At 38.6% G+C, this 25158-nt stretch overlaps 2 protein-coding genes across 2 annotated transcripts; both read left to right on the top strand.

Moving 5' to 3' along the window:
• The first annotated feature begins 19722 nt into the window (after positions 1–19722).
• LOC110913626 lies at positions 19723–23204 on the top strand. Its single transcript, XM_022158448.1, has 7 exons — positions 19723–19780; positions 19864–20302; positions 20418–21358; positions 21865–22552; positions 22600–22661; positions 22765–22844; positions 22992–23204. Exons 1-7 carry the CDS (start codon positions 19723–19725, stop codon positions 23202–23204), a joined length of 2481 nt encoding a protein of 826 aa, XP_022014140.1.
• A 35-nt stretch (positions 23205–23239) lies between these two features.
• On the top strand, positions 23240–24355 carry LOC118487447 (ATP-dependent DNA helicase PIF1-like). Its single transcript, XM_035984302.1, has one exon. The coding sequence runs from the start codon at positions 23240–23242 to the stop codon at positions 24353–24355; it is 1116 nt and encodes a 371-aa protein (XP_035840195.1).
• The last annotated feature ends 803 nt before the right edge of the window (positions 24356–25158 follow it).

Here is a 25158-nt window from a genome sequence, read left to right on the forward strand (position 1 = left end):
AAGATGGAAGAAAATAGAGGAAAGTTTATGAAGCAACATGAAAAGGAAGGGAAAGCGAGGAAGATAAAGAATGAAAAGATCAGAGTTGCGCTGGGTAGAAAGTCAAAACCGAAGGAAGAGAAATTCAAAGCTATCTGAAGACCAACTTTCAAGACAAAGACTGCGGCTTCATCCAAGGGGGAGTTTGTTGATGCACAATGTCTAAAGCCTGTGTCTTTGTAATGCTAGATTAATGTATAGGGTCCAGATAGGTCTTTTTGTATAATTACAGGGGGTTAAAATGTAATTTTATGATTGTCATGTTGTAGGTCCGCTTTTGTGGCATGTGTCCACAAAAGCGAACCAGCTTTGTTGTCTGGACCGCTCTTGTGGACATGTCACATGAGCGGACCGCGTAGCCTATATATACCCCCTGTTGTCATTGCATTTGTAACGTTGTCTGAGATCCCACGTCGAACAGCTGTCCGTACGGCAAGCGTTATCAAGTGAAGAAAAAGTATTTTAAGTGTGAATTCTCTGTTTCTACTCCATTCTTTTACGGTTTTCTTTGTATCATGCTGAAAATGTGTTTCCGCCACATTTTCAGTAAGCACTAGCTCTGATTGACTCACTCGAGAGGTCAAAACTGATCCTACATCCTCTCTTTCTTCAATGTGCGCTCGTTAAAGCAAGCATGTTGGGCTTCGCGGATAAGGGTTTCGAGATTGTGCTGGGCTTGGGTGTTTCGGATACTGAGCACGTAACTCTTTCTGCTGAGTGCGTCAGCAACCACATTCGCCTTTCCTGGGTGATAACGAATCTCACAGTCGTAATCATTGAGAATTTCTACCCATCGGCGTTGACGCATATTAAGCTCTCTCTGATTAAAGATGTGTTGTAGACTCCTGTGATCAGTGTAGATTGTACACCTAGTGCCATACAGGTAGTGTCGCCAAATCTTCAATGCAAAGACAACCGCGCCTAGCTCGAGGTCATGGGTTGTATAGTTCTTCTCGTGGATCTTGAGCTGACGAGATGCGTAGGCTATAACCTTGTCCCGCTGCATGAGAACACAGCCGAGACCAAGGTTAGAAGCATCACAGTAGACAATGAAGTTGTCGCTTCCGTCGGGCAGCGTGAGAATTGGAGCGTTGCACAGCATATGCTTGAGGGTTTGGAAGGCAATCTCTTGTGCGTTTCCCCACACAAAAGGCTTGTCCTTATGAGTAAGAGCGGTAAGTGGCACAGCGATCTTGGAGAATCCTTCAATGAACCGTCGATAATAGCCCGCTAGTCCGAGAAAAGAACGAACTTCTGACGGGTTCTTAGGTGTAATCCAGCTTTTGACAGCTTCAATCTTCGCAGGATCGACATGGATGCCCCGACTATTCACTATGTGACCCAGAAATTGAACCTCCTCCAACCAGAATTCGCACTTGGAGAACTTGGCATAGAGTTGGTTCCCCTGGAGTAACTCGAGAACCAAACGTAGATGTTGCGCGTGTTCGGCTTTCGTTTTGGAATAAATCAAGACATCGTCGATGAACACGATGACGAAACGGTCAAGATAAGGCTTACACACACGATTCATCAGGTCCATAAAAACCGCGGGTGCGTTGGTTAGACCAAAGGGCATAACAACAAATTCGTAATGGCCATAACGGGCTCGGAAAGCGGTTTTAGGAATGTCTTCCTCTTGAATCCGTAGCTGATGATATCCTGAACGTAGATCGATCTTAGAGAAGCATGCTGCACCTTGTAGCTGATCAAACAAATCGTCAATTCGAGGTAAGGGGTATCGGTTCTTGATGGTTAGTTTATTCAATTCCCGATAGTCTATGCACATCCGGAATGACCCATCCTTCTTTTTGACAAAAAGGACTGGCGCGCCCCAAGGAGAGGTGCTTTGGCGAATAAACCCTTTTTCGAGTAATTCCTGGAGTTGGTTCGAGAGTTCCCGCATTTCGGATGGAGCGAGTCGATAAGGGGCTTTGGCAACGGGGTTAGCTCCAGGAATGAGGTCGATGCGGAAGTCGATATCACGACTTGGTGGTAGTCCGGGAAGATCGTCAGGGAACACCTGAGGAAATTCACGAACCACTGGAACGTCTTTAACTTCAACATTCTTTTTCTTTCCCTTCTCCGCTACTACGATGTTGGCCAAGAAGGCTCGGTATTCCTTGCTGAGATACTTGCTGGCTTGAATACACGACATAAGCTTGAGACCCTTCGACGCTGTTTCACCGTACACACACAATAAATCACCATTCGCGAGTGAGAATCGGATCATCTTCTCGAAGCATACAACTTCGGCATGGTTTTCGCGAAGAAAGTCCATGCCTATTATGACATCAAAGCTTCCGAGTTGCATTGGAATAAGGTCGATTGGGAAGATGTGATTGTTGAGCTCGAGAGTACAATCACGGAGTACAGAGTTTACGGCAATAGTTCTTCCCATAGCGACTTCGACTTCGAATGACGAGGACAGATATGAGCGCTTACGACTAAGGAGCTTCTCGAATTCAAACGACACAAAGCAGTTATCGGATCCAGTATCAAACAAACATGATGCATAAATACCATTCACAAGGAACGTACCATTAACCACGTTATTATCCGCCTGAGCCCGGCGGGCATTGATGTTGAAGGTTCGGGCATGGGCTGCTTGTTGCTGTTGCTGAGGCTGCTGTTGTGGTTGTTGCTGTTGGGGTTCTTACTTAACCACCCTGTTCGGGCACCTGTTTGCAAAGTGGTTAGGGTCACCACATGAAAAGCAGACTCGAGCATTGACTGCAGGTGCTGGAGCTGCTTGTTGGCCTTGAGGGGCGGGGAGTAGAGCTTGGTTGACAGTAGTTTGAACTGGGGCTTGACGGGGACCATAGTGACAGTTCGCATTGAAATGACCGTACAGGTTGCAGTGAGCGCAAAAACGACAAGCTAGACCCACTGGATGGTGATAAGAGCATGTCGGGCAGAGTGGGTGAGGGCCTGTGTATGCACGCTTTGCTGGCGGTGCATTGATTACTGGAGCTGAGCGAGGGTGTTGCTGCTGTTGAGCTGGTACAACTTGTAGGGGAGTGGCGTTTGTCGCGGCAGCACAGCTCTTGTTGCTGGAGCTGTTGTTGTTCTTCTTCTTCCTTCTTGATGACATAGAGGATTGAGCAGATGAGTCGGTGAGTGCTGCAGTGGCTTGGTGCAGAGACTTGGTTTGCTTATCCCAGAAACCAGACTTTACCCGCTTGTCATTAATTTCAGCGGCTAGCAGGTAGGTTTCTTCGATCGTTGCTGGCTTGGCGGCGTGAACAAAGTCGGCTACACAGTCAGGCAGGGCTCGAATGTACTTCTTGATGGCTTGATCTGAGGTCTTGACTTGATCAGGACATATGATGCTAAGCTGCTTGAAGCGAGCAGTGAGAGCAGCGTTGTCTCCATCTTTCTGCTTGATTCCCCAGAATTCGTCCTCCAGCTTTTGGTGTTCATGAGGAGGGCAGAATTCGTCGATCATGATTGCCTTCAACTCCTCCCATGTTAGCTCGTAAGCTGCATCATTTCCGCGCTTGTTTCGTTCGGCCGTCCACCAATCCAGAGCACGGGACTGGAAGACGCCTGTAGCATTGAGAGTGCGGAGATGCTTAGGACATCCGCTCTGGCGCAGGGTGACTTCGACTGAGTCGAACCAGTGAAACATGGCTGTAGGACCATCTTCGCCGGTGAACTCCTTTGGTCCCCATGCTTTGAACTGCTTGAAGCTGAAAGCAGCCTTGCTTGAATCCTTAGGGTTTTCAGCTCGGGATTCTTCAGACGTTTTGCTGGCATTTTCATACACCTCACTCACGGCTTTCGCCACTTGCTTGGAGATGATAGCAGCGAGACGTCTGTCCCTCTTTTCCTGGTGGGTAAGTGGGGTTCGGTGTCCGGATGACGACATGGTCTGCAACAGACATCGTCACAAGACTCAACACAACAGAATTGAATCTCACCTCACACGTCTACTATTATCTAAAGCTTAGAATCACGTCGAAACACATATCGCGTAAACACATATGCACAAAACCACAGATGCACGTAAGCACAGAAGCACATAAACACGAAAGCACGTAATCATTTAATCACAAGAGCAAGTAATGTCACGAAATTTTCCTATAAGCATATATAGCATTCTGACTTCCTCAAGATCCTATCATTCAAAGCTCGCGTGTCGTTTGTATAGTATATCGAGTAGCATCGTATTAGCCTAACTTAGTCGTATAGCATAACATAGTATAATATCGTCTAGAGTTGCGACAACTGGATGTCGAATTGAGATAGAATAGCAAAGGTGAGTCGTGTGTGTCGATTGAAATTATAGCAAGATCGAATAATACCCAAAATATAAACACGTAAACAGAGAAAGCACACATAAACACATAAAAATCAACGAGTCATCAGAGTACGCGGTTGCAGTTCTCAGAATCGAATGCATAAAATCGAGAGATAGATTGTCTGCGGCTACTAGACATCGACTACCCAAGGCAACTCGACTATTCGCAGTAGACTTGTCATCACTTTCGGCTCTAGAGGTCGTGTTTCTGCCTCGATTCTTGGGCATTCCGCACGCGCTTCCTAGGTCATACTTGTGAGTTCAGGTCGTTGGAGTCCATCGAGGCCTTGGTGAGATAAATAAGGTCCAGAACAAACTGCCGAGGTCAGGGTTTCACCCCTTGGCTTAGCAATTTCTTCCTTGTTTTTAGTAAAATAGAGGAGATTACTCATCAAAATATGGATTTCACTCCTGATTTGGCATAATCTCCCTTGTTTGTTGGTGTAAATAATGAGATAAGCATGAATAAGCGAATAGAATCAGCATAAGTCAGGCAGTTTGGTTAGGAGTTTGCGGCTTTCACACCTATTCCCAACCAAATCACTGGACTTTAGTTGGAAATTCGAGTGCAGTGATAGTGAAGAGTTGCAGAATAAGGCACTTAAACTGGGTCTGTTGGTTCCTAACAATAGTCTAGGTCTCTAAGACAGCGACCCGAACTAGGTCGTGTCTAACCTAATTCCCTATAGTTATGGCTCTGATACCAATCTGTCACACCCCAACCGATGGCGGAATCATCGGGGCGCGGCACTGAGCAAAACAGATTGTCCAGAAGTTTCCACAACAACTATTATTACAAATTCAGTTAAATGATACGTCCCATACCATATCCCAAATAAATAAACAAGTTATCATAGAAAGCAACTAGGCAAATAATTCCGTTCCGACAACTCAGATTCAATTATTATTACAGACCATTGTTTATTATTTCTAGACTCCCTAGCCTCGATTTCATCACCACGCGCCTAAGCATCCTAGCAACTTAAGCACCTGTCACATACGTTAAAATAAAGTCAATACATAAAATGTAAAGGTGAGCACACAAGTTTGGTAATAGCATATATAGAGTTCGAATAGTTTACGCATAACCAGGCACGTACACAGAGGAAAACGATGCATGTTAATTATCGACATGGGACCATCGGTACCAACGACTGCGGGTTGACCGTCCGAGACGGTTCGCAATACATGATTACCACCGTAATCCATGCAAGTAATTGTCCTTAACAACCCCCGTGTGAATGGGTGCTGAGTCCAAACTATAGTACTATGTTGCTAAGGCAGGTAGATAGCACTCCACGTGTAAACATAATAAACAACATTCATTTAGTCAAGTAGCACATGCAAAATGGTTAGCGTTCAAATAGTTTGTGTTTGTTTGTGATATGATAGGTAACGTATGTAACACCCAAAAGTGCTAAAAGCAAATAGGGATCGAGTATACTCACAGTGATTGATTATGGATTGAAGGGAGCGCTGAGAGTAAGATTAGCCTGAATAGTTTGATAGCACAACAATAAGTAACGCGGAAAAGTAAACAAGTGTGGATGGATCGAATGGGCTGGTCGATCGAACGGCAGGTTCGATCGAACGGGCTGTTCGGTCGGCTGGTATGTCCGGTTGGACAGTCCTGTTCGATCGGCCGGTAGGCTCGATCGGCTGGGCCTTTCGAGTGGATTGTTTCTTCCTCTGGTGTGTTTGTGTTTGAGGATTTGAACTTTTGAAGTTTTCGTTGCAGCATTTGAGAACACTGAAGTGTTCCTACCTTTCAAGTCGATCGATCGAACGGTTCATTCGATCGGCTAGCTCACTCGATCGGCTAGCTCACTCGATCGGCTAGGAACTTCGGAATTAGTCCTCAACTGAATGTCACTCGATCGAACAGTCTGTTCGATCGGCTGGCATTCCCTACTACGAACGAGTTGTGAAAACGATTAAGTGTTGAAGCATAGTATCTCATGATCCGAACAGTAATGTTCACCAACCGAGTGACATATTCGATCGAACACTACTTCGTCAATACTATACCTCAAAAGTTTGGAAAAGTGAGACGCCATGTGCTAGCCGATCGGCTGGCCCGGTCGATCGGCTGGTGTGTCCGATCGGCTGGGCTGTTCGATCAGCCTAGCCGTTCGGCCAGCAAGTCTGACCTGGTCGGCCTTTCGTCTAACACTTGGTCATTTGGTTACTTGTCATTTTATCGAGGTAGTTTGATAACGAGTTGAACTATGATACCTTCGTTCTTACCCGTCTCTCCGGCTCGGACTGGAATCACCCAGGTCCGTCCATTGGGCGGTTCGGAACGTCGGCTTAGAGTTTAACCCATCGTCGGTGAACCTCCTAGATAGAATCCGAATCTTGAACCTCTTTAACTGTTAGAATGATTAGTTAGCCGGTTCAAGCTCCGTCTCTATCGGTTTGAAGGCATCGAGTGTAAAAGAGTTGAAAGAAAGTTGGGATTCCTTCTTTCAATCCTTCACAACTTGTGGATGTTTAGATCTTTGATAGATCTTAACTTGTTTATGTGGAAATCGGTTAGATCTAAGCTATTCATGGTTGAATGAGGTCAAAGTTTGGTGTTCTTGAAGAACACTATGATGACATCACTCAAGAACACTTAGATCTTGGTGATTTCACGGTTAGAATCCAAGTTTTGAAAGATAGAAAGGTGTAGAATCAAGTAATGATCAAGAACGTACAAGAATTAGAGTGAAAACTTACCAGGATTGAGAGAAATCTGAGAAAAGATGAAGAATAGGAGCTGGCCGGTCAGAACTTTCCAAAAGTGGAAATAAAGACAAGGACAGCCCTATTTATAGGCTTCCAAAAGAGGAAAGTGGCAGCCGATCGGCCAGGAGCTCCGATCGAGTGGGCTGCTCGATCGGCTGGCAAGATGCTAGCCGATCGGCTGGCCTGTTCGATCAGGATGCTTCCCGTTCGATCTGCGACACACTTTGAGTATTTTGCGATGATTTTCGACGTTTCGATTTCGATGGACGATGATACGAATACGATAGGGTTCCTAGTCAAATTACTTTTAATCCCAACCACTATATCTAACATACAATCTTCTATAGGTCACGTTTCGATGTCGGTTTCGATTGAGTTCGATTGCTTTTCGAGTTTCGATTTGATTTTCGATTGTTTTGCTTGAATACCACACCAAACGTAAAGTAAACATGCACAAGTAACACATAAGGCACACACACACGTATAACAATACCACAATTCGCATATTCGAGTCTCGAGTTCGATTGATGATTCGATTAACTTGATTATTGATTGATTAACTTTATCGCATTGTTACTTCCTATTTTTCATAGTCGTAGATCGATTCGTGTTAACACATTCGATTACTTCGATTCTTGCTGATTACAACACTTACTCCACATAATACAACTAAAACATCAAATAGACTATCTACAGTCAAAGAAAGTCAAAGTTGACTTGGACTTTGTCTTTGACTTTGACATTCGAAAACACGGGGTGTTACAAAAAGCGAAACAAGAGTGCTTTTCATCGTACATCGACATCCGATTTCGTTAAAAGGGTTCCATTATTAAACACTCCAAGTGGTATGTCTTGTAGGTTTGTAAACAAAATTTTACAAGAAATATATATTTATATGTTATCTTTTGGGAATCCTTACACATGTTTCGTATTTTACAAGTTTCAACAACCAATGTTGAGAGAAGGAATGTGTATCATTTTCCTGCTTATGCTACTCCAAATATTAGCAGTAATTTGTTTCACTCATCTTCTGAAGTAAGAGGTATACTTACTGCAGATATTTTTTGGTAATTTCAAAAAATTTTCACAATATGTTCAAAGTTCTTTCCTTGAGTGGTCAACTATCTTCTTCATTCAAGTATTTTAAATTATGGATACAGATAACACAATTTCAAGTAAGTATGAAGTTGTCCTTCAAGCAAGTCAACGTCAAAGCTGTGGTGAAGAAAGAGAAAAAAGGAAGTATGTTCTTCAACAAAAGAGAAACAACAGAGGTTGTCATCCTGCATCAACATCTGATTCTGTTGAAAGGATTCCATTTTCAAATACTTCAAGTGGTATGTGTTATAGTTTTACAAACAAAATTTAAAAGAAATATGTATGTATATGTTATGTTTTTGGAATCCTTACATATGTTCTATTTTACAAGTTTCAACCACCAATGTTGAGAGAAGGAATGTGTATCATCTTCCTGTTTATGCTACTCCAAATATTAGTAGTAATTTGTTTCACTCATCTACACAAGTAAAAGGTATACTTACTGCAGATATTTTTTAGTAATTTCAAATAATTTTCACAATACTTTCAAAGTTCTTTTCTCGAGTTGTCAACAATCTTTTCCATTCAAGTATTTTAAAATATGGATATAGATAACACAATTTCAAGTAAGTATGAAGTTGACCTTCAAGCAATTCAACGTCAAATGTGTGCTGAAGAAAGAGAAAAAAGGAAGTATGTTCTTCAATAAAAGAGAAACTGTTGGTGCACTACGTCTGTCGACTACGTCTTGTATCGAGTCTAGTAGTATATAGGTTAGAATATGGCACAAAATCCAAGAAACATATGATAGACAGGGTTTCGCTTATGTGTCATAAGATAGGTTTCGCTCTTGTGTCAAATAGATAGTTTCGCTTATATGGCATGTGGAGGTTTCGCTCATACATACATGTCCGTATGAGCGAAATATGTTAGCCTATATATAGGTAGTAAGAGCGAAACCACATAAGTAGTAGTAGGTGTTGTCTTCCGGTGAGCCACGAAGTGCTGCCGAAGTGTTGTCAGGACTTGTAACTGCATTCAAGATCAATACAACAACAATTTAAAGTGAATACAGTTGTAATCGCACCAGAACATTAGTTTCCGCCTCTTGTTTTGGATAGGAATTCTTCTGATCGACTCAAACAGGGCCGAATACGATCCTACAAGTGGTATCAGAGCTCAGGAGGAAGAGTTCTTGCCATTTCAGCTGCATTCATTCTGATTTTCTACACTTTCTTCAAAATTTTAAAAATTTTCACGGTAAAACCAGCTCAAATTCACACACAGCACTCGGAATCATGCATTAATAAATCCTTGAAAGTTTCATAGCTAAAATCGACCTAAAACTTTGGATTTTTGAGGTTTCGCCTTTACGAATTTGTGAAAATGATGATGTCATCAGCTAGTTTCGCTCATCTGATCACCTAGTTTTGCTCATCTGTACAAGTTGGTTCCGCTCATTTGGACAACTTAGGTTTCGCTTATTGGGACAACTTAGGTTTCGCTTATTGGAACAACTTAGGTTTCGCTCATTGTGACATTAGGGTTTCGCTCCAGTGACAGTTGAAGTTTCGCTTTTGTGACCAATTAGGGTTTCGCTTTTCTGGACACTTTGGTATTTCGCTCCAAGAGTCAATTTTGCCTAAGCTTGGAAACTTGTGAACTTTGAACAATGGACACTGAATTCTATAATGCATTTGCTAGCCCGATCACAATCACACAGAATGCTTTACTTGAAAACGAAACCGGGACGTCTCAGAAACCGCCTAAACTCATGGATATTGATGATTACAACGCATGGTCTGAACGGTTTGGAAATTGGGTCGAAGCTTATCATTTGGATGCATGGGAACACACTGAGGAACCATATGTTAGACCCACAACAAATGGTGTGCAATTAACAATTCGAGAAATGAGTACGGAAGATAAAAAGAAATATCGGGATGAGAAACTGATGGTGAGTCTGCTTCAGCAAGCAATAAAAGAAGATATCTTGATACTGCTTCAACATGATGGAACTGCTTATTCAATTTGGACAGAATTGGAAGCAAAATTTGTTGGAAGTGATGATATGCTCAAAAACAAAATGTCTCTCATGAAGAAAGAATTCGATTTATTCCGTGGTTTGAAATCTGAAAATACCAAGCAAATAATTGATAGATATTGTAACTTGGTGAGAAATATGACAAAACTTGGAATTAAGAAAGATACTGATGAATTGATTGAAAAACTTGCAGATGCGCTACCACATGAAACATGGGGAACATTTCTGATGATGCTGAGATCCAACAGAAAAGATTATAAAAATATGACACTGGGAGATTTCATCAAACATCTGGAAGCTCAAGAGATGGAGCAGAGAAAGATTGCCAGGATGAAGAACTATGATGGAGAACAGGACATCAGCTTGTACTACAAGAGTGGTGTTACAGGAACAACAAATCATTCTCCAAAAATTGAAACAGCTTACAGTGTGAAAGATTCTTCTGAAAAGAAATCATCCCAGGGATCAAGCAGCACAAGATTTTCATCATTTGATCCAAACATTTCAGTAACAAAGAATGGAAGAAAACTTCAGTGCAATATTGTTCTAAGTCTTGAAAACGATCAAGATTATACTAAAGAGGTTGCTAAAAATCAAATGTCTTTGTTGGGAATGATTTTAGAATCATATAGTAGTTTTGTGGTCGGAAAGATCGGTAATCCAATGCTCACGAAAGAGGATTACGATCAAATTGATGCCGAGGAGATGGAATTGATGGACATTAAATGGTGCATGGCTAGTGTGTTGCGACGAGCTGAGAAGTTTAAACAAATTACGGGAAGAGATGATTTCCGTGATGCAAATGTTTCAACTTTAGGCTTTGATAAATCTAAAGTTACATGTTTTCGTTGCAGGGAAAGGGGCATTTCAAGAGGGAGTGCAAAAATCGTGAAGCTACTGGAGCCCAAAATCCTTTTGGAAACAACGATTATCACAAAAAGGCGATTTATCATCAAGTCACACCACCAGCACCGCATCAGGTACAAACTGCACATGGGAGAGATGTGATTGAAGGTTCAAAAAGAGCATGTCTAGTTAATCAGGGCAAATATGATAATTTTACCTGGGATAAATATCTTCCAACAAACAGCAAAGTGTGTTTGGCAGAACAAGATGATGAAAAGATGGCTGAAGGTTTCTGTTGGGACAATTTTTGCCCAGATCAAGAACTTACGGCCAAAGAGATGTCCAAAAACACTTCAAATGTTAATGCTTTCATTGCAAATGCCTATGATTTGAAATGTGCCGAAAAGTGCAGAAAAGTAATGGAAGCTGCTGAAGCAAGACGGAGAAAGCTTGAAGAAGAAGAAGAAGAAGAAGAAGAGGAAGAGAGATTAAAAGCTGAGGCTGAAGCCGAGAAAAAGAGAAGAGCTGAATTTTACGATCAAACAGAACAGTCAAGGAGGTTCCGGAATTTGAAGTCAAAGTTGATGCTGAACCAGTTAAAGTTCCTGAAAATGCATGAACTGTGATTCTTTAATCAAGCAGAACAATGAGTTGCTGCACAATATAAACAGCTTAAAAGAATCCTATGATACAATGAACAGATAAATCAACAAGTATACTGATTCAAATGGTGAACAAGTTGTGGCAATGAATACACTGAAGATAGCGTACTTGAGACAACTTGATGATGCCAATTTTCATATAAAGAAATGTGATGATCTGGAGTTGAAGTTAACAATACAAAAGATAGAAACTGAGAAAGTTCAAAAGTTATTAGAAAGTTACTCATGTTCTACTTTTGTTGTTGACAGGATCTATCCGATCGTGGAGGAATTGAAAACATTTGAAGAAGTGAAGAAGTCCGAAGAAAAGAAATCCGTGACAAAAGATGAAGATAAAGTGAAAATTTCTGGTAAGAAACCAAGTGTGGTCTACAATAGATGTCCGCCCCCGGTCGAAAATGGATATTCACCTCGAAATCCAAATTCCGAAAGAGTCGAAAAAGCAATAAACTTACAATGGGAGTCTGGGCCGTCGGATAACTTGCCAGAAAATATTGATGTTACATACACGTCTTCCGACACTGATCATGAGTCAAAGTTGATAAAAAGTGTGGTCGATCAAGTGTTAGATAAAGATGACAGTGAGGAGTCAAAACCGGAGTCCAAACCTGAGTCAAAGTCTGAGTCCGATGCGTCAAAGCCATCAATCAAAAAGGACAAACGGGTTTATGACAAACAATTTTTGTTATCAAAATCTAATTTGAATGATAAATTGGTCAAAGTGGCATATACTTTGAAAGGTTCTGACAAATTATATTCTGATGAGAGTTTTCCAATAAGAAGTGTCAGATTTGAAATGATTCAAAAGGTTTTTAAAATAACAGAAATTAATATTTCTGAAATAAAAGATTTAAATCTTATCGGAAAACCTAAAAAATACACTTCAAGAGATCAACAAAGAATTAACAAGAAAATGGGTTATAATTGTGGTTATAGTTTCCAAAAGAAACCAAACCATAATCGTAATTTCAAAAAGAAAGGATTAGGTTTTGTTCCACCGAAAAACTATAAAAATGAAAAAATATATAAACCAAAAACTATGTTTGTTTCAGGGAAAACGACAGAGGCTGAGAAAGAACAATCATTCAGAAAGCAGATAAATCAAGAATTCCTTGCCAAGAAGCAAGAAGAGTTGAAGAAGAAGGTTGTTCAGGAGAAGATTGAAAAGAGAACCTGTTTTCAGTGTAATATTGTTGGTCATGTTGCTAGGAATTGTCCGAAGACATTCAAACCAAAACAGGAAGTCTTTGGTAAAATGAAAGAGAAAGTTATTGATAACACTGAACTGAAAACCCGAAGGTTTACAGGCTTTGAAAATTCAACTTTTGAAAAAGGTGAATGTTTAAAGAATGTTTTGAAAAGAAAAGAAGATTTGAAAAATCAAAAATGGGTTGTGAAAGGTTCAGGTAATAGTTCTGGTGATGAATCTGATTCCACAAAATCAGAGGAGCCACGTGTTGAGAAAAAGGTTGAAAAATTTGTTCCAACTATGAACGATGAAAATTTTCCACCGTTGCGTGCTGAAAATTTTATGAAGAAAGTTGGAAAAGTTGAAATCTCAAATCAATTTTATTCTGACAAGAAGAAATTTGATGTTGAAAAGACTTTCAATGGAAATGTGAAACACATTTTTGGCAAAATGGTCAATGGTAAGGCCAAAGGTGTTAAAGAATTTTATGCTGCCAAAAGAGGGGTTCACAAGTCTGTCGAAAGCAAAGATAAAGAAGAAAATGTTGTTACACCCAAGGAAGGTCAGGCTTGGGTGGATATATTTTTCAAAGAGTAAAAACCTGACTTGTCGGAGATCCCAAGTTGGTAATCGTGGATCATGAATCGGCATTTTTCTTAATCTGTGTTTGAAAAGTTTTGCAGGACTTGCCGGAACTCCCAGGTTTGTAAGCGAGGAGTAGGAATCGGCACCTTGAGAATTCAACCAACAGACGGTAATTGGTTGAAAAACAGGTTTGAAATGCTTAATTGTTAATTCTACAAGTGGTATGTATGATTGTTGTTGTTACAAGTGGTCCAGGGTGATCTTACAAGTGGTTAATCAAGGTCATTAAGTTGAACTTGATGTAATCCATATTCAAGTGATTAAAACTGGGGATCAATTTATTATAAAGAGTAAGAAACAAAGTGATGATCTTGCTCCAATTTTACAAGTGGTAAAATCAACAAAACTTATTTTCTGGAAAAACCATTCTGATTAAAACAAACTTGAAGGTTTTGAAATCATTATGGGAAAATAGTTTGTTGTGAGGGGGAGTTGTGATTGTTACGTCAAACGGATGGAGAATTGAAGCGATTCGAAATCAGTTGTCATGTTCTGTACAGTTTGTTTTCAATTTTCATTAGATGTATTTGAATTTTAGGGGGAGTAAGAAATTTTTTGAAAATCCAAAAACATCAGAAAATTTGAAAAAGCCAAAAACATGATAAAAATGAAAAATGAGTTTTTGTTGCTTAAAAGAGGAAATGATAGTACATCGGTGAACTATCACAGCATGCTAAAGAAATGTAAAGTAAAAATGTGATAAACAATTTTACTATGGATGTGTCAGTAGGTTTTCGCACATTCAGTAAACTGTGATGAGATATAAACCTAAAAAATTCAAACTTGCTTATTCTGTGGGTTAACAATTTCTTGGATATATAGGTAACCCCTGAAATCTTGTTTGAAAGGTCCCGCATTCTGAGATACTAGGTCTTTATGCTCAGTGATATCTGGGGTATTATCCCGGGACTTCTGCTGTATGGAAGTACTGACCTAGTCCCCGGATAATGCTTTCTGCAAAATGCTTGAAACATAGCATCGCCCTCAGCAAGCTGATGAAACAATAAAATTGATAGTCGCTGCTGTTGTAATAAAAGATCCTCTAAAGGGGACACACCAAAAGTCGAAGCCGTCATCTCTTTGCGTATACGGAAGTATCGACCTGATCTCTCACGGCCCTCGCACATAACCCCTTTACAGATATCATCTGTGGTATACTCACCTGTAAGACTGAATATTGGGATCTGGATACGGGAGTATATTCAAGTAGTAGGACACACGAATAAGTTTAAGTAATTAAGACACTAATTGCATATCTCGAAACAGTTGAACTTTGTGTGAAAATTTAAGTGGACAAACATACTGACAATCTAGGTGAATTGTTTAGAACTTAAAATGTAATCTAGCTTAACGGTGTTGGTGATATGTCTCAAAACTGATATGATCCTCTTGCACGAACTCGAAAAAATATTGTCTGTAAATATTTCATTTCTGCATTATTTTGTTTACAAGTGGTGTCAGTTACTTTCTTTCAGAAAATCCAAAAAAAATTTAGTGTGTTTTAGCATTTTTTTTTTTGAAAAATTCAAAAAGATTTTCGACGACTGGTGTTGAGAAGCTGATTTTCAAAGTTCCAAGTGCTAAACATGAAGAACAGGTTTGGGAGAGAGTTAGTGAAATGTCACACCCCGATTTCCACGTGTATCACCGGTGGGCCCGGTGGGGGATTACCGTGACGTAGTTGGCAACAATATAGTCAAACCACACAATTATATGAATGCACAGCGAAAGCATAAAGATAAATATAATTCAACCTTTTGAATGTAATATCAAGTGTATTACAGAAGTCGAATTGTATCCACAGGGGATCAAAATAATAATAAAGTATTGCTCAGTCAGATACAGCATCAAGCTTGCGAGACTTATCACGATACTAGGAAGTTACTACCAGCCAATTTCGTGTAGTACCTGCACTTAATCTTTTTGGGAAAATACGTCAGTTTACACTGGTAAATACGTTCAACTGACACATTTGAAAATGTTTATTAAAATTGATTTGAATGCACGAGGCACAAACTCTTTTATAACTTGGGAAAATTATTAAAATCTTGTGAACGAATTACATGTCCTTTTATGCGTTCAGTAGCCCGGATCCTGTCCGGGTTAAAGATTAATAGACACACCACATTACGTAAAACCGTAGTGTAAAAACCAACGGCTACGTCTTTTAATAATAATAATGTCGACATAATATACCGGGTGTACGCCTACACCGGGATGTCGAGGTCGTGGCCATTTCGTAAAATGATGCCAAGGATATCCGGGACAACGGTCATTAACCCCCCAAAGGCTTTTAAGTAACAAGACTGTTTAAATGAGCCGATCACATTATTCAATTAACCACCTAAGCGATGGAAGATATGATGCTCAATCAAGCGGTATTAATATACCGTATCCCAAGCCCGTATAAGGGAAAATAAGTTAAAGTATTTACCTTTGCAAGTATATTCCTTAATGGATTACGTCACAGATAGCTTTTACTGGGGCTCCTATTCTGGAATGAAGGTTTTAATTAATCTATTAGAATCCTAACGGGTCTTTATATTAGCCGTAGCCTAGACCGGTTGGTTTCAAAAGATAGATATGGTTTAACCGCGCGAAAAAGGCGAAAACCGAGAATGGAGTGTGATTCTGACCCAACAAATTCTGAGACTTGTTTTATATGGGTTTAAGGTTCACACCCTGGATTTTGGGGTCACGATGATATAATTTGACCCATATCGGCTAATTTACGAAAACTAGTTTCATAAGCCGAACCGTGCGCACAATAGGCGAAACGGTTAACCATGAGAGTCCTACGTTTATTTCCTAAGTCAATATGCCTTAAAGAGGTTGTGGTATCAGTAGGATACCTTCCGTGATGCCCGTAACGAGTTTAAGTTAATATTACGCCCCGTAGGGGTTTTTCGGTCATTTAAAGACTTTTAAAGAGCTTTTCGAGTTCTACAGGAAATCTGAGTTTCCTGAACAGTCTATAAAGTTTAAAATACTTTATTTATTATTTAAAATCAGTAGCAACTGGAATCGGGTCAAAAGACCTTGTAGAACTCAAGTTTTGGCCAAAAAGGGCATATTCGGTATTTACCGAACCGTAGCCATAACCGCAGGTTATGAGCAAGGTAAAAATTATTAAAAATCTTTAAAATTCCAAAAATATTATTTTATAACAGTGGTTAAAAGTTTTGGTGACGAAGTCTTGGTTTAGATAGGCGTTATGCTAATTGCGCCGTTTATTACAAAAGTTTACTTTAATTGCGCTATCTAGCATAACTACCATTCTAGACCTCAGATTGACGTGAAACTTTAAGGACATGCTTATAATTTAGTAAGCAAGGTTATGGTCCATTCACGTCTCCGAAATACTCGTTTTATTTTAAAAAGGGCGTTACGGTCAACTTTTAGGCGATTAACGGAAATGCGTAAAAGACTCGGACAAACAATGAACCGGTCACAGAGGGTTATACCTTCATGTAACCTGGTCCTAAGAGAGTCCTAGGGCATATCTATACCTCACTAAAACGGGTCAGAACTGAAGTCAAAGCAAAAGTCAAACTTTTGCGACATTCGGCTCCGAACCGGGTCAATATAGCAAATGGTCGATTCAAATGAGCGCAAATAAGTTTATATACTTAATATCATGTTTTATGAGTGTCTAAACAGGTTCCATAGCATATACATTACAGATTATGAACAATTCGCAAAAATAACTTTTTGTTGACTTTTTAAGCATTCGTTTGACTCGACATTTGAGCTAGTTAGAGTGGTGATCAGAGGGAACCCTTTTTTGAGGTTTATTACCCACATAAATACCAACTCATAACTACTTTTGATCCGTCATAAGCCTGAGCCATTACGGATTTATTTTGAAGTCAAACCGTATTTACGACGGTTTGGTTTTTAGCTATTTACTAAGTATAATTCAAACTACAAAGGATCTAATGGACTTACAGCAGTTGAGACTTGCTTAGAGAACAAAGAAGAATGCTTGAGAGCTTTTGGAATGACCAGTGAAGTGTGTTTGAGTTGTGATGAAAGTTATGAACACAAGAGGTCTATTTATAGTCAAAGACAAGCCCTTAGATCATTACAACACATCCTATAAATGAATGTGGATCAGTGGCATGTGTCCTAGAGAGTTATGGGTCGAGTAGGGGGCGCCCATGACCCTGAGAAACCCATAAATTCATGTTTTGCCGCTTAAAACAGCCAACAGCCAACAATCTGTCGCTGGGCGTTGCTTACGGACCGTATGGCTTCGGCCTTGCGGTCCGTAAGCCACAAGCGGATCTGGTGCAATCATTCCCCCTCCTTACGGTCCGTAAGGCATACCCTTTACGGTCCGTAAGGGGTTAAAAATGGATCTTTTTAAATCTTTTAGTAATGATTAGAAAATCTTGGTAATTAATTACCTGACCTTTCGGGTTTGAAGGGGTAACTTTGCGATTTAGCCCTCGGTTAATTACAACTGAGGACCTCGCGTTATTTACCCGTATCGTTAAGCCCCCGGTTAGATTACTTATTATCCGGAAAGCCCTAAATTATATTATTGACGCTTTTAACCCTCCTCATACGAATTTGATCATAACTTTCTCGTTTTAAAACGGAACTTCGCGGAATTTATACAGTATATTCTGGTGAGCGTATAATATTGTTACAAAGCCTCGGGAACGTTAAAGGGTCACTCAGAGGTATAATTTAAACATGTTGACACGGTTAACCCCTGTAGCTCGTAATCTCTCACTTTCTTCCGCGTTTCGCTTCCGTACGATCCATGATTTATTCGCTTGAAGGTACGAGCATCATTTAGGGTGACTATGCAGTATATTTACCCTTTGGTTGACATTTATAACCCTCGAATTTACATACTTTCAAGGTTTGTCAAAATTAGTCCTTTATTTAATATCAATGCCACGTGTAATCAAATGACACGTGTTAACACATCATTGGACACAAAAATTCGAGGTGTTACATGAAATTGTTAAGTTTGCTTGATAAGAGCCAGTAAAAGATCTTGTATATAAAATCATTAATGTAGTTTCTGGCAAAAGTCTCTAAAAGTTTGAAGGTTTAATCTTTAAAGAAACTTATGTGTGGGTAGAGATTGTGTAGGTAAATGTATGCCAGGTGACAATCCTGAAACAGATGAGAGCTTGATCAAGATCTCAGAGTGAATGAGTGAATTCCAGACTACGATCCTAGCAATTTGAGAGGGGGAGTCTGAAGACACCGTGTCAACATCCGAGAGAGAGGAGTTTGTTGATGATAAAGATAGAGATTGAGGATTCTTGCAATGTCAAATACTTCAGAGGAAGATTGGAGACTGATAAAGACTGTAGGATGACAATCGAAGACTCGACACTGAAGACTCCGTCAACATCCGAGGGGGAGTTTGTTGGTGCACTACGTCTGTCGACTACGTCTTGTATCGAGTCTAGTAGTATATAGGTTAGAATATGGCATAAAATCCAAGAAACATATGATAGACAGGGTTTCGCTTATGTGTCATATGATAGGTTTCGCTCTTGTGTCAAATAGATAGTTTCGCTTATATGGCATGTGGAGGTTTCGCTCATACGTACATGTCCGTATGAGCGAAATATGTTAGCCTATATATAGGTAGTAAGAGCGAAACCACATAAGTAGTAGTAGGTGTTGTCTTCCGGTGAGCCACGAAGTGCTGCCGAAGTGTTGTCAGGACTTGTAACTGCATTCAAGATCAATACAACAACAATTTAAAGTGAATACAGTTGTAATCGCACCAGAACATTAGTTTCCGCCTCTTGTTTTGGATAGGAATTCTTCTGATCGACTCAAACAGGGCCGAATACGATCCTACAGAAACAACAGAGGTTGTCATCCTGTATCAACATCTGATTCTGTTGAAAGGATTCCATTTTCAAATACTTCAAGTGGTATGTATTATAGTTTTGCAAACAAAATTTAAAAGAAATATGTATGTATATGTTATGTTTTTTGAATCCTTACATATGTTCTATTTTACAAGGTTCAACCAACAATGTCGAAAGAAGGAATGTCCATCACACTCCTTTTGGAAGTACTAAGCAAATATCCAATTTTGTTGAGAGGACTCCGTTATCAGATATTACAAATTGTATGTTTTAAATTTTATGAAACAAAAGATTTGTTTAATCTTAAGTTTTATGAATTGTTATATATATCTTATTTTACAAGCTTCAATATAGGTGGAATATCTAAAATTGAATTATAAATGAGTGATGAGATGTTACCAGATTTTGTGGTTAAGAAGATTCATGGAATTTCTAAAGGTATAAGATACGAATGTAAATTCCTGTTAACTTTTCAATATGTAGAAAACTTATGTTGACTTATAAATTTACTATGTCTGTAGATTATATTGATCATGGAGATGCCATATTTGTGTGTTCTAAATGTGATGCAATGTTATGGGAAGACGAAATGCTTAGGGGAAATCAAAAACGTAACAAAACATCCTATTCTCTTTGTTGTTCAAATGGAGATGTTGAGCTACCACGACCGCCTACACCTCCTCCATTACTACGTCATTTATATAAAAGTCGTACCTCACAGTCTCGCAATTTCATGGATAATATTCGAGCATATAACATGATGTTTTCCTTCACATCTCTTGGTGGGAAGGTTGACAAAAGTTATCAGAGAGGTAAAGGTCCTTATGTATTTAGACTACAATGTCAGAATTATCATCGAATGGGTTGTCTACTTCCGGACGATGGGGAAGAACCTAAATTCTCCCAACTTTACATATATGATTCACAAAACGAAGTTGTAAATCGTCAAAAAGCAGTAAGGTAATTTCTTTATGATAATTGTGGCATTTAAGAATATATATTTTGCTTTTCAGTATATTTACATTCATTATCATTTGAAATGAATGTAAATTTTAACATTTTATATTTATGGCAGTTCTCAGATAGAATGCAAAACTACAAGAAACAACCAGCTTGATAGTACAACAATAGAGGGTCTTAAAGATATGTTGGATTCTTGCAATCCTCTTGTCCAATCCTTCAGAATGGTAAGAGATTGTTTTCAAGAAAATGAGTTTCAAGATGTAAGCTTGAAGCTTATTGGAACAAGAGATAAGGATGGAAGAGTTCACAACTTGCCAACAACATCAGAAATTGCTGCTTTAATACATGGTGATTTTGATGGAGCATTTGATAAACGGGACATTGTTGTTAGAAAGAAGTCTGGTGGTCTTCAAAGAATTAATGAGCTTCATCCCTCTTACCTTGCTTTGCAATATCCACTTATTTTCCCATATGCGGAAGATGGTTATAGAGTTGGTATTAAACATAGAGGGATTGCGATTGAAGATGAGGTACTTAGAACCAATCTTACAATTAGAGAATTCTTTTGTTACAAAATTCAAGATAGACAGAATCAGTTTTCATTGTTAGTTAATGCGAAAAAACTATTTCAGCAGTTTTTGGTTGATGGATACACGATGATAGAATCTGCCAGGTTGAATTATATAAGGACACAACAACCTAAACTTAGAGTGCAAAATCTTAAGAATTTGAATGCTACTGTTGAAAGTGGAGAGAATAATGCCTCAAGTTGTGGTAAACCTATACTTTTACCTTCATCATTTACTGGTGGTTCTAGATATATGATGCAAAAGTACTTGGATGTTATGGCAATTTGCAAGTCTGTTGGATATCCCGATTTATTCATAACGGTGACTTGTAATCCAAACTGGCCTGAGATTTACAGGTGTTTGCACGATAAAGCTCTTAATGCTGAAGACAGGCCGGATATTATCTCTAGAATATTCAAGTGTAAATTGGATCATCTTATAAAAGATTTCAAGAAACATAAATTCTTTGGTGATATACAAGCAGGTACCCTTTAGTTATATTATTTACTTTGAACATCTAATTATATTTATCTAACAGCCCAGTGTTCAAAAATTTCAGTTATGTATACAGTGGAATTTTAGAAGCGTGGACTCCCACATGCTCACATATGTTTGTTCTTGGGTGCTGAAAGCAAATTTCCAAATGCATCTGATATTGATCGTGTTATTACTGCTGAGATACTTATAAAGAAAGAGATCCTGAAGTATATGAGCTTGTCAAGCAATTTATGATTCATGGACCATGTGGTACAGACAACCCACTTTGTCCATGTATGGTTCAGCAAAAATGTTCTAAAAAGTTTCCCAAAAAATATGTAGATGAGACTTGTGTTGATTCTGAAGGATATCCTGTCTATCGTCGTCGTCAAACAAGTAATACGGTAGTAAAGAATGGTGTGACACTTGATAATAGATTTGTAGTTCCTTACAATGCTCTCCTGCTCAGAAAGTATCAGTGCCACATTAACATTGAATGGTGCAACCAGTCAGGTTCTATCAAATATTTGTTTAAATATATTAATAAGGGGCCTGATAGAGTCACTACTTCTGTTTTTCAAGCCAATAGCACCAAGAATAATACGGAACAGAATGTAGTTGTAGATGAGATAAAAGCATACCTTGATTGTAGATATATCTCTGCTTGTGAAGCTGCTTGGAGAATATTCATGTATGATATACATTATAGATATCCAGCTGTTGAAGTATTACCTTTTCATTGTGAAGATGGTCAGAGTATTGGGTATAACGATCATGATAATTTGTGTGATATTGTTACTGATCCAACTGTGAAAATGACAATGTTTACAGAGTGGATGAATTGTAATAAAGTTGATGAATTTTCCAGGACATTGAGGTATGTTCAGTTTTCGGGATATTATGTATGGAATGCTAAAAATCGCAAATGGAATCGAAGAAAGCATCCGTATGGATCAATTAGGAAGGGAAATTATGTCCCACCATCACTTGGTGATTGTTATTACCTAAGGATTTTACTGAATCATATTAAGGGACCAACCTGTTTTGAAGATATAAAAACAGTTGATGGGCAAGTTTTTCAAACATTTAAAGATGCATGTTTTGCACGGGGGCTGTTGGATGATGATAAAGAATATGTTAATGTTGTCAAAGAAGCTAGCACATGGTCAACCGGAGATTTCTTGAGGACCTTTTTTGTAATGTTGTTGCTGTCAAATTCGATATCTCGTCCTGGTGTTTTTTGGTCAGAAACGAATTCCTGTTATGTGAAGACATTCTGTATCAGCAACGAAAGATAACTGGTATTGCAGGTAATGTTATTATTTTATTAAAGTTATATCCAATTACATTAAAATTATGCAATAGCTCTGTTATTGGGAAAAAAACTATTACTTTTTTCAACATTTGTTTTAGATTTGGATCTTCAACAGGAAGAACTTGAAAATATCTGTCTATCTGAAATTGAAAAGTTGCTACTTACCAATGGAAGTACAGTGAGAAATTTTGATGATATGCCAAGTGTTCCGGACAATTATGTTTCATCGTCAAACAATCGATTGATAATGAAAGAATTATCGTATGACAGACTAGCTCTTTAAAGGGAACATGATCGTTATGTAAAGTGTTTAACTGTCGAACAGGAAAAGATATATAAAATTGTTATGGAAGCGATTGAAAAAGGTGATGGAGGTGTGTTTTTTGTATATGGTTATGGTGGAACTGGAAAGACGTTTCTTTGGAAGACATTCTTAGCTGCATTACGATCAAAAGGTGAAGTTGTATTGATTGTTGCATCCAGTGGAATTGTTTCACTTTTGCTGGATGGTGTAGAACTGCTCATTCAAGGTTTGTAATTCCAATCAACATTAATGAGAATTCAATATGTTCGATGGAGCCTAATACTGAGTTAGGTGATTTAATTAAAAGAGCAACATTGATTATTTGGGATGAAGCACCTATGACTCACAAGCATTGTTTCGAGGCTCTTGATAGAACAATGAGAGGCATATCACGTTCCAGTCAACCGAACATGCAATTGAAGCCGTTTGGGGGAAAGGTCATTCTATTTGGTGGTGATTTTAGACAAATTCTTCCGGTCATCCCTAAAGGTACCAGAACAATGATAGTCAATGCTTCTTTGAATTCTTCTTATATATGGCGGCACTGTAAAGTACTAAAGCTAACTGAGAATATGAGATTAAGAGTTGGTTGTCAGGAAGCAGATTTGAAAGAAATAAAGGAATTTGGAGAATGGATTTTAAAGCTTGGTGATGGTCTGCTTGGTGAAGAAAATGATGGTGAGATTGATATTGAAATACCAGATGATTTACTTATTCATGACCAAGTCAATCCTATTTCTTCTCTCATTTCATATATATATCCGGACATGAATAAGTTTTTGTGGGATTTAACGTATTTCCAACAAAGAGCGATTCTTGCTCAAACTAATGAAGTAGTGGATTCAATAAATAAAGAGTTGTTAGAGAGTCTGCCCGGTGAAGAAAAGGTTTATTTTAGTTCAGATAGTTTATGCCAATCGGAGGAAGAATCAGAGCTTAATATGGCGTTGTTTCCTCCTGATGTGTTAAACAACCTTCGTTTATCTGGTTTACCTAATCATAAATTAGTACTGAAAGTTGGTGCTCCGGTGATGTTACTCAAAAACATTGATCAGGCAAATGGATTGTGTAATATAGGTCATCATACTTTGATTTCAAGACTGAAGATGACACCTTCAGATAAAAGAATACCAGTGAAGATTTCTCGAAGACAATTCCCACTTTCACTGTGTTTTGCTATGACAATAAATAAAAGTCAAGGACAATCATTGGAGCGTGTTGGTTTATATCTTCCACGTCCAGTGTTTAGTCATGGCCAGCTCTATGTTGCTATATCTAGAGTAAAAAGTAGGAAGGGATTGAAATTTTTGATTTGTGATAAAGAGAAACGAGTCTGTACAACCACTACTAATGTGGTTTACAAGGAAGTTTTACAAAATCTATGATGATACTAAACATCTGTCAATCTGGCAACGTCTGTTGGGTATAATGGAGGAACTGTTGTTAGGAAATGTTTGTTGGAAAGCAATACAACTTTTTGAAAGCATCTGATACTTGCTCTGCATTAAGCTTATCCTGAGAACACATGTTGTTAATAACATTATTCTCTTAATATATGTTTACTAACCTTTGTAATTTCTGTTGACTGGCCTTTTTAACATGGGTCGACTAACATCTGATAGTTACTATCTATTTAATCATCTGGCAAGCTCTCTTGGAGATAATCGATGACAGTTCTTAGTAAAGTCTGTTGGAAAGCAACAGAAGTTTTTAACAGTTAATAGGATACAGTGGTTTGCTATCAACATAAAGGAATTGATGTTGAATAAACCTATTGACCATTAGTGCATATTAATTTTATAAGTCTGCACTAATTATTTTTTTACTCTCTGTTGAATTCTAAATGAGATGTTGACCAAAAGTCTAAGAGATGTTTACCAAAAGTCAAACAGTTGTTGACAAAAAATCAAACAGATGTTGACCAACAGTTAAACAGATGTTGACCAAAAGTCAAACAGATTTTGAACCACTAAGAATTATAGTTTTGCCAACAGTGGTTTGACTTTGGTCAAACAGACTTTTTGAAAACAGTGGTTTCACTTTAAGCAATTATCAATGGAATTGGTCAACTTTATTTGCAAAAATTGGTTTTTAACTTTATTTGAATTTAAATTAAAAGTACCATATATTTCTCATTCTTATTGCAAGAATTGTCTTCGATCTCAGATGGTTTTGAAAACAGTGGTTT

This window comes from Helianthus annuus, chromosome 15 (genome assembly GCF_002127325.2).
Source record: "Helianthus annuus cultivar XRQ/B chromosome 15, HanXRQr2.0-SUNRISE, whole genome shotgun sequence".
In the NCBI taxonomy this organism is placed as follows: domain Eukaryota; kingdom Viridiplantae; phylum Streptophyta; class Magnoliopsida; order Asterales; family Asteraceae; genus Helianthus; species Helianthus annuus.

Bases quoted from the DNA above. Each gene is read 5' to 3' on its own strand.
- LOC118487447 (XM_035984302.1), top strand. From the start codon at position 23,240: ATGGAGCCTAATACTGAGTTAGGTGATTTAATTAAAAGAGCAACATTG.
- LOC110913626 (XM_022158448.1), top strand. From the start codon at position 19,723: ATGAGTGATGAGATGTTACCAGATTTTGTGGTTAAGAAGATTCATGGA. The intron at 21,359-21,864 runs GTACCCTTTAGT...GCAACCAGTCAG, and splicing joins CTTTGGTGATATACAAGCAG to GTTCTATCAAATATTTGTTT. The intron at 22,553-22,599 runs GTTGTTGCTGTC...TTTTTTGGTCAG, and splicing joins TTGAGGACCTTTTTTGTAAT to AAACGAATTCCTGTTATGTG.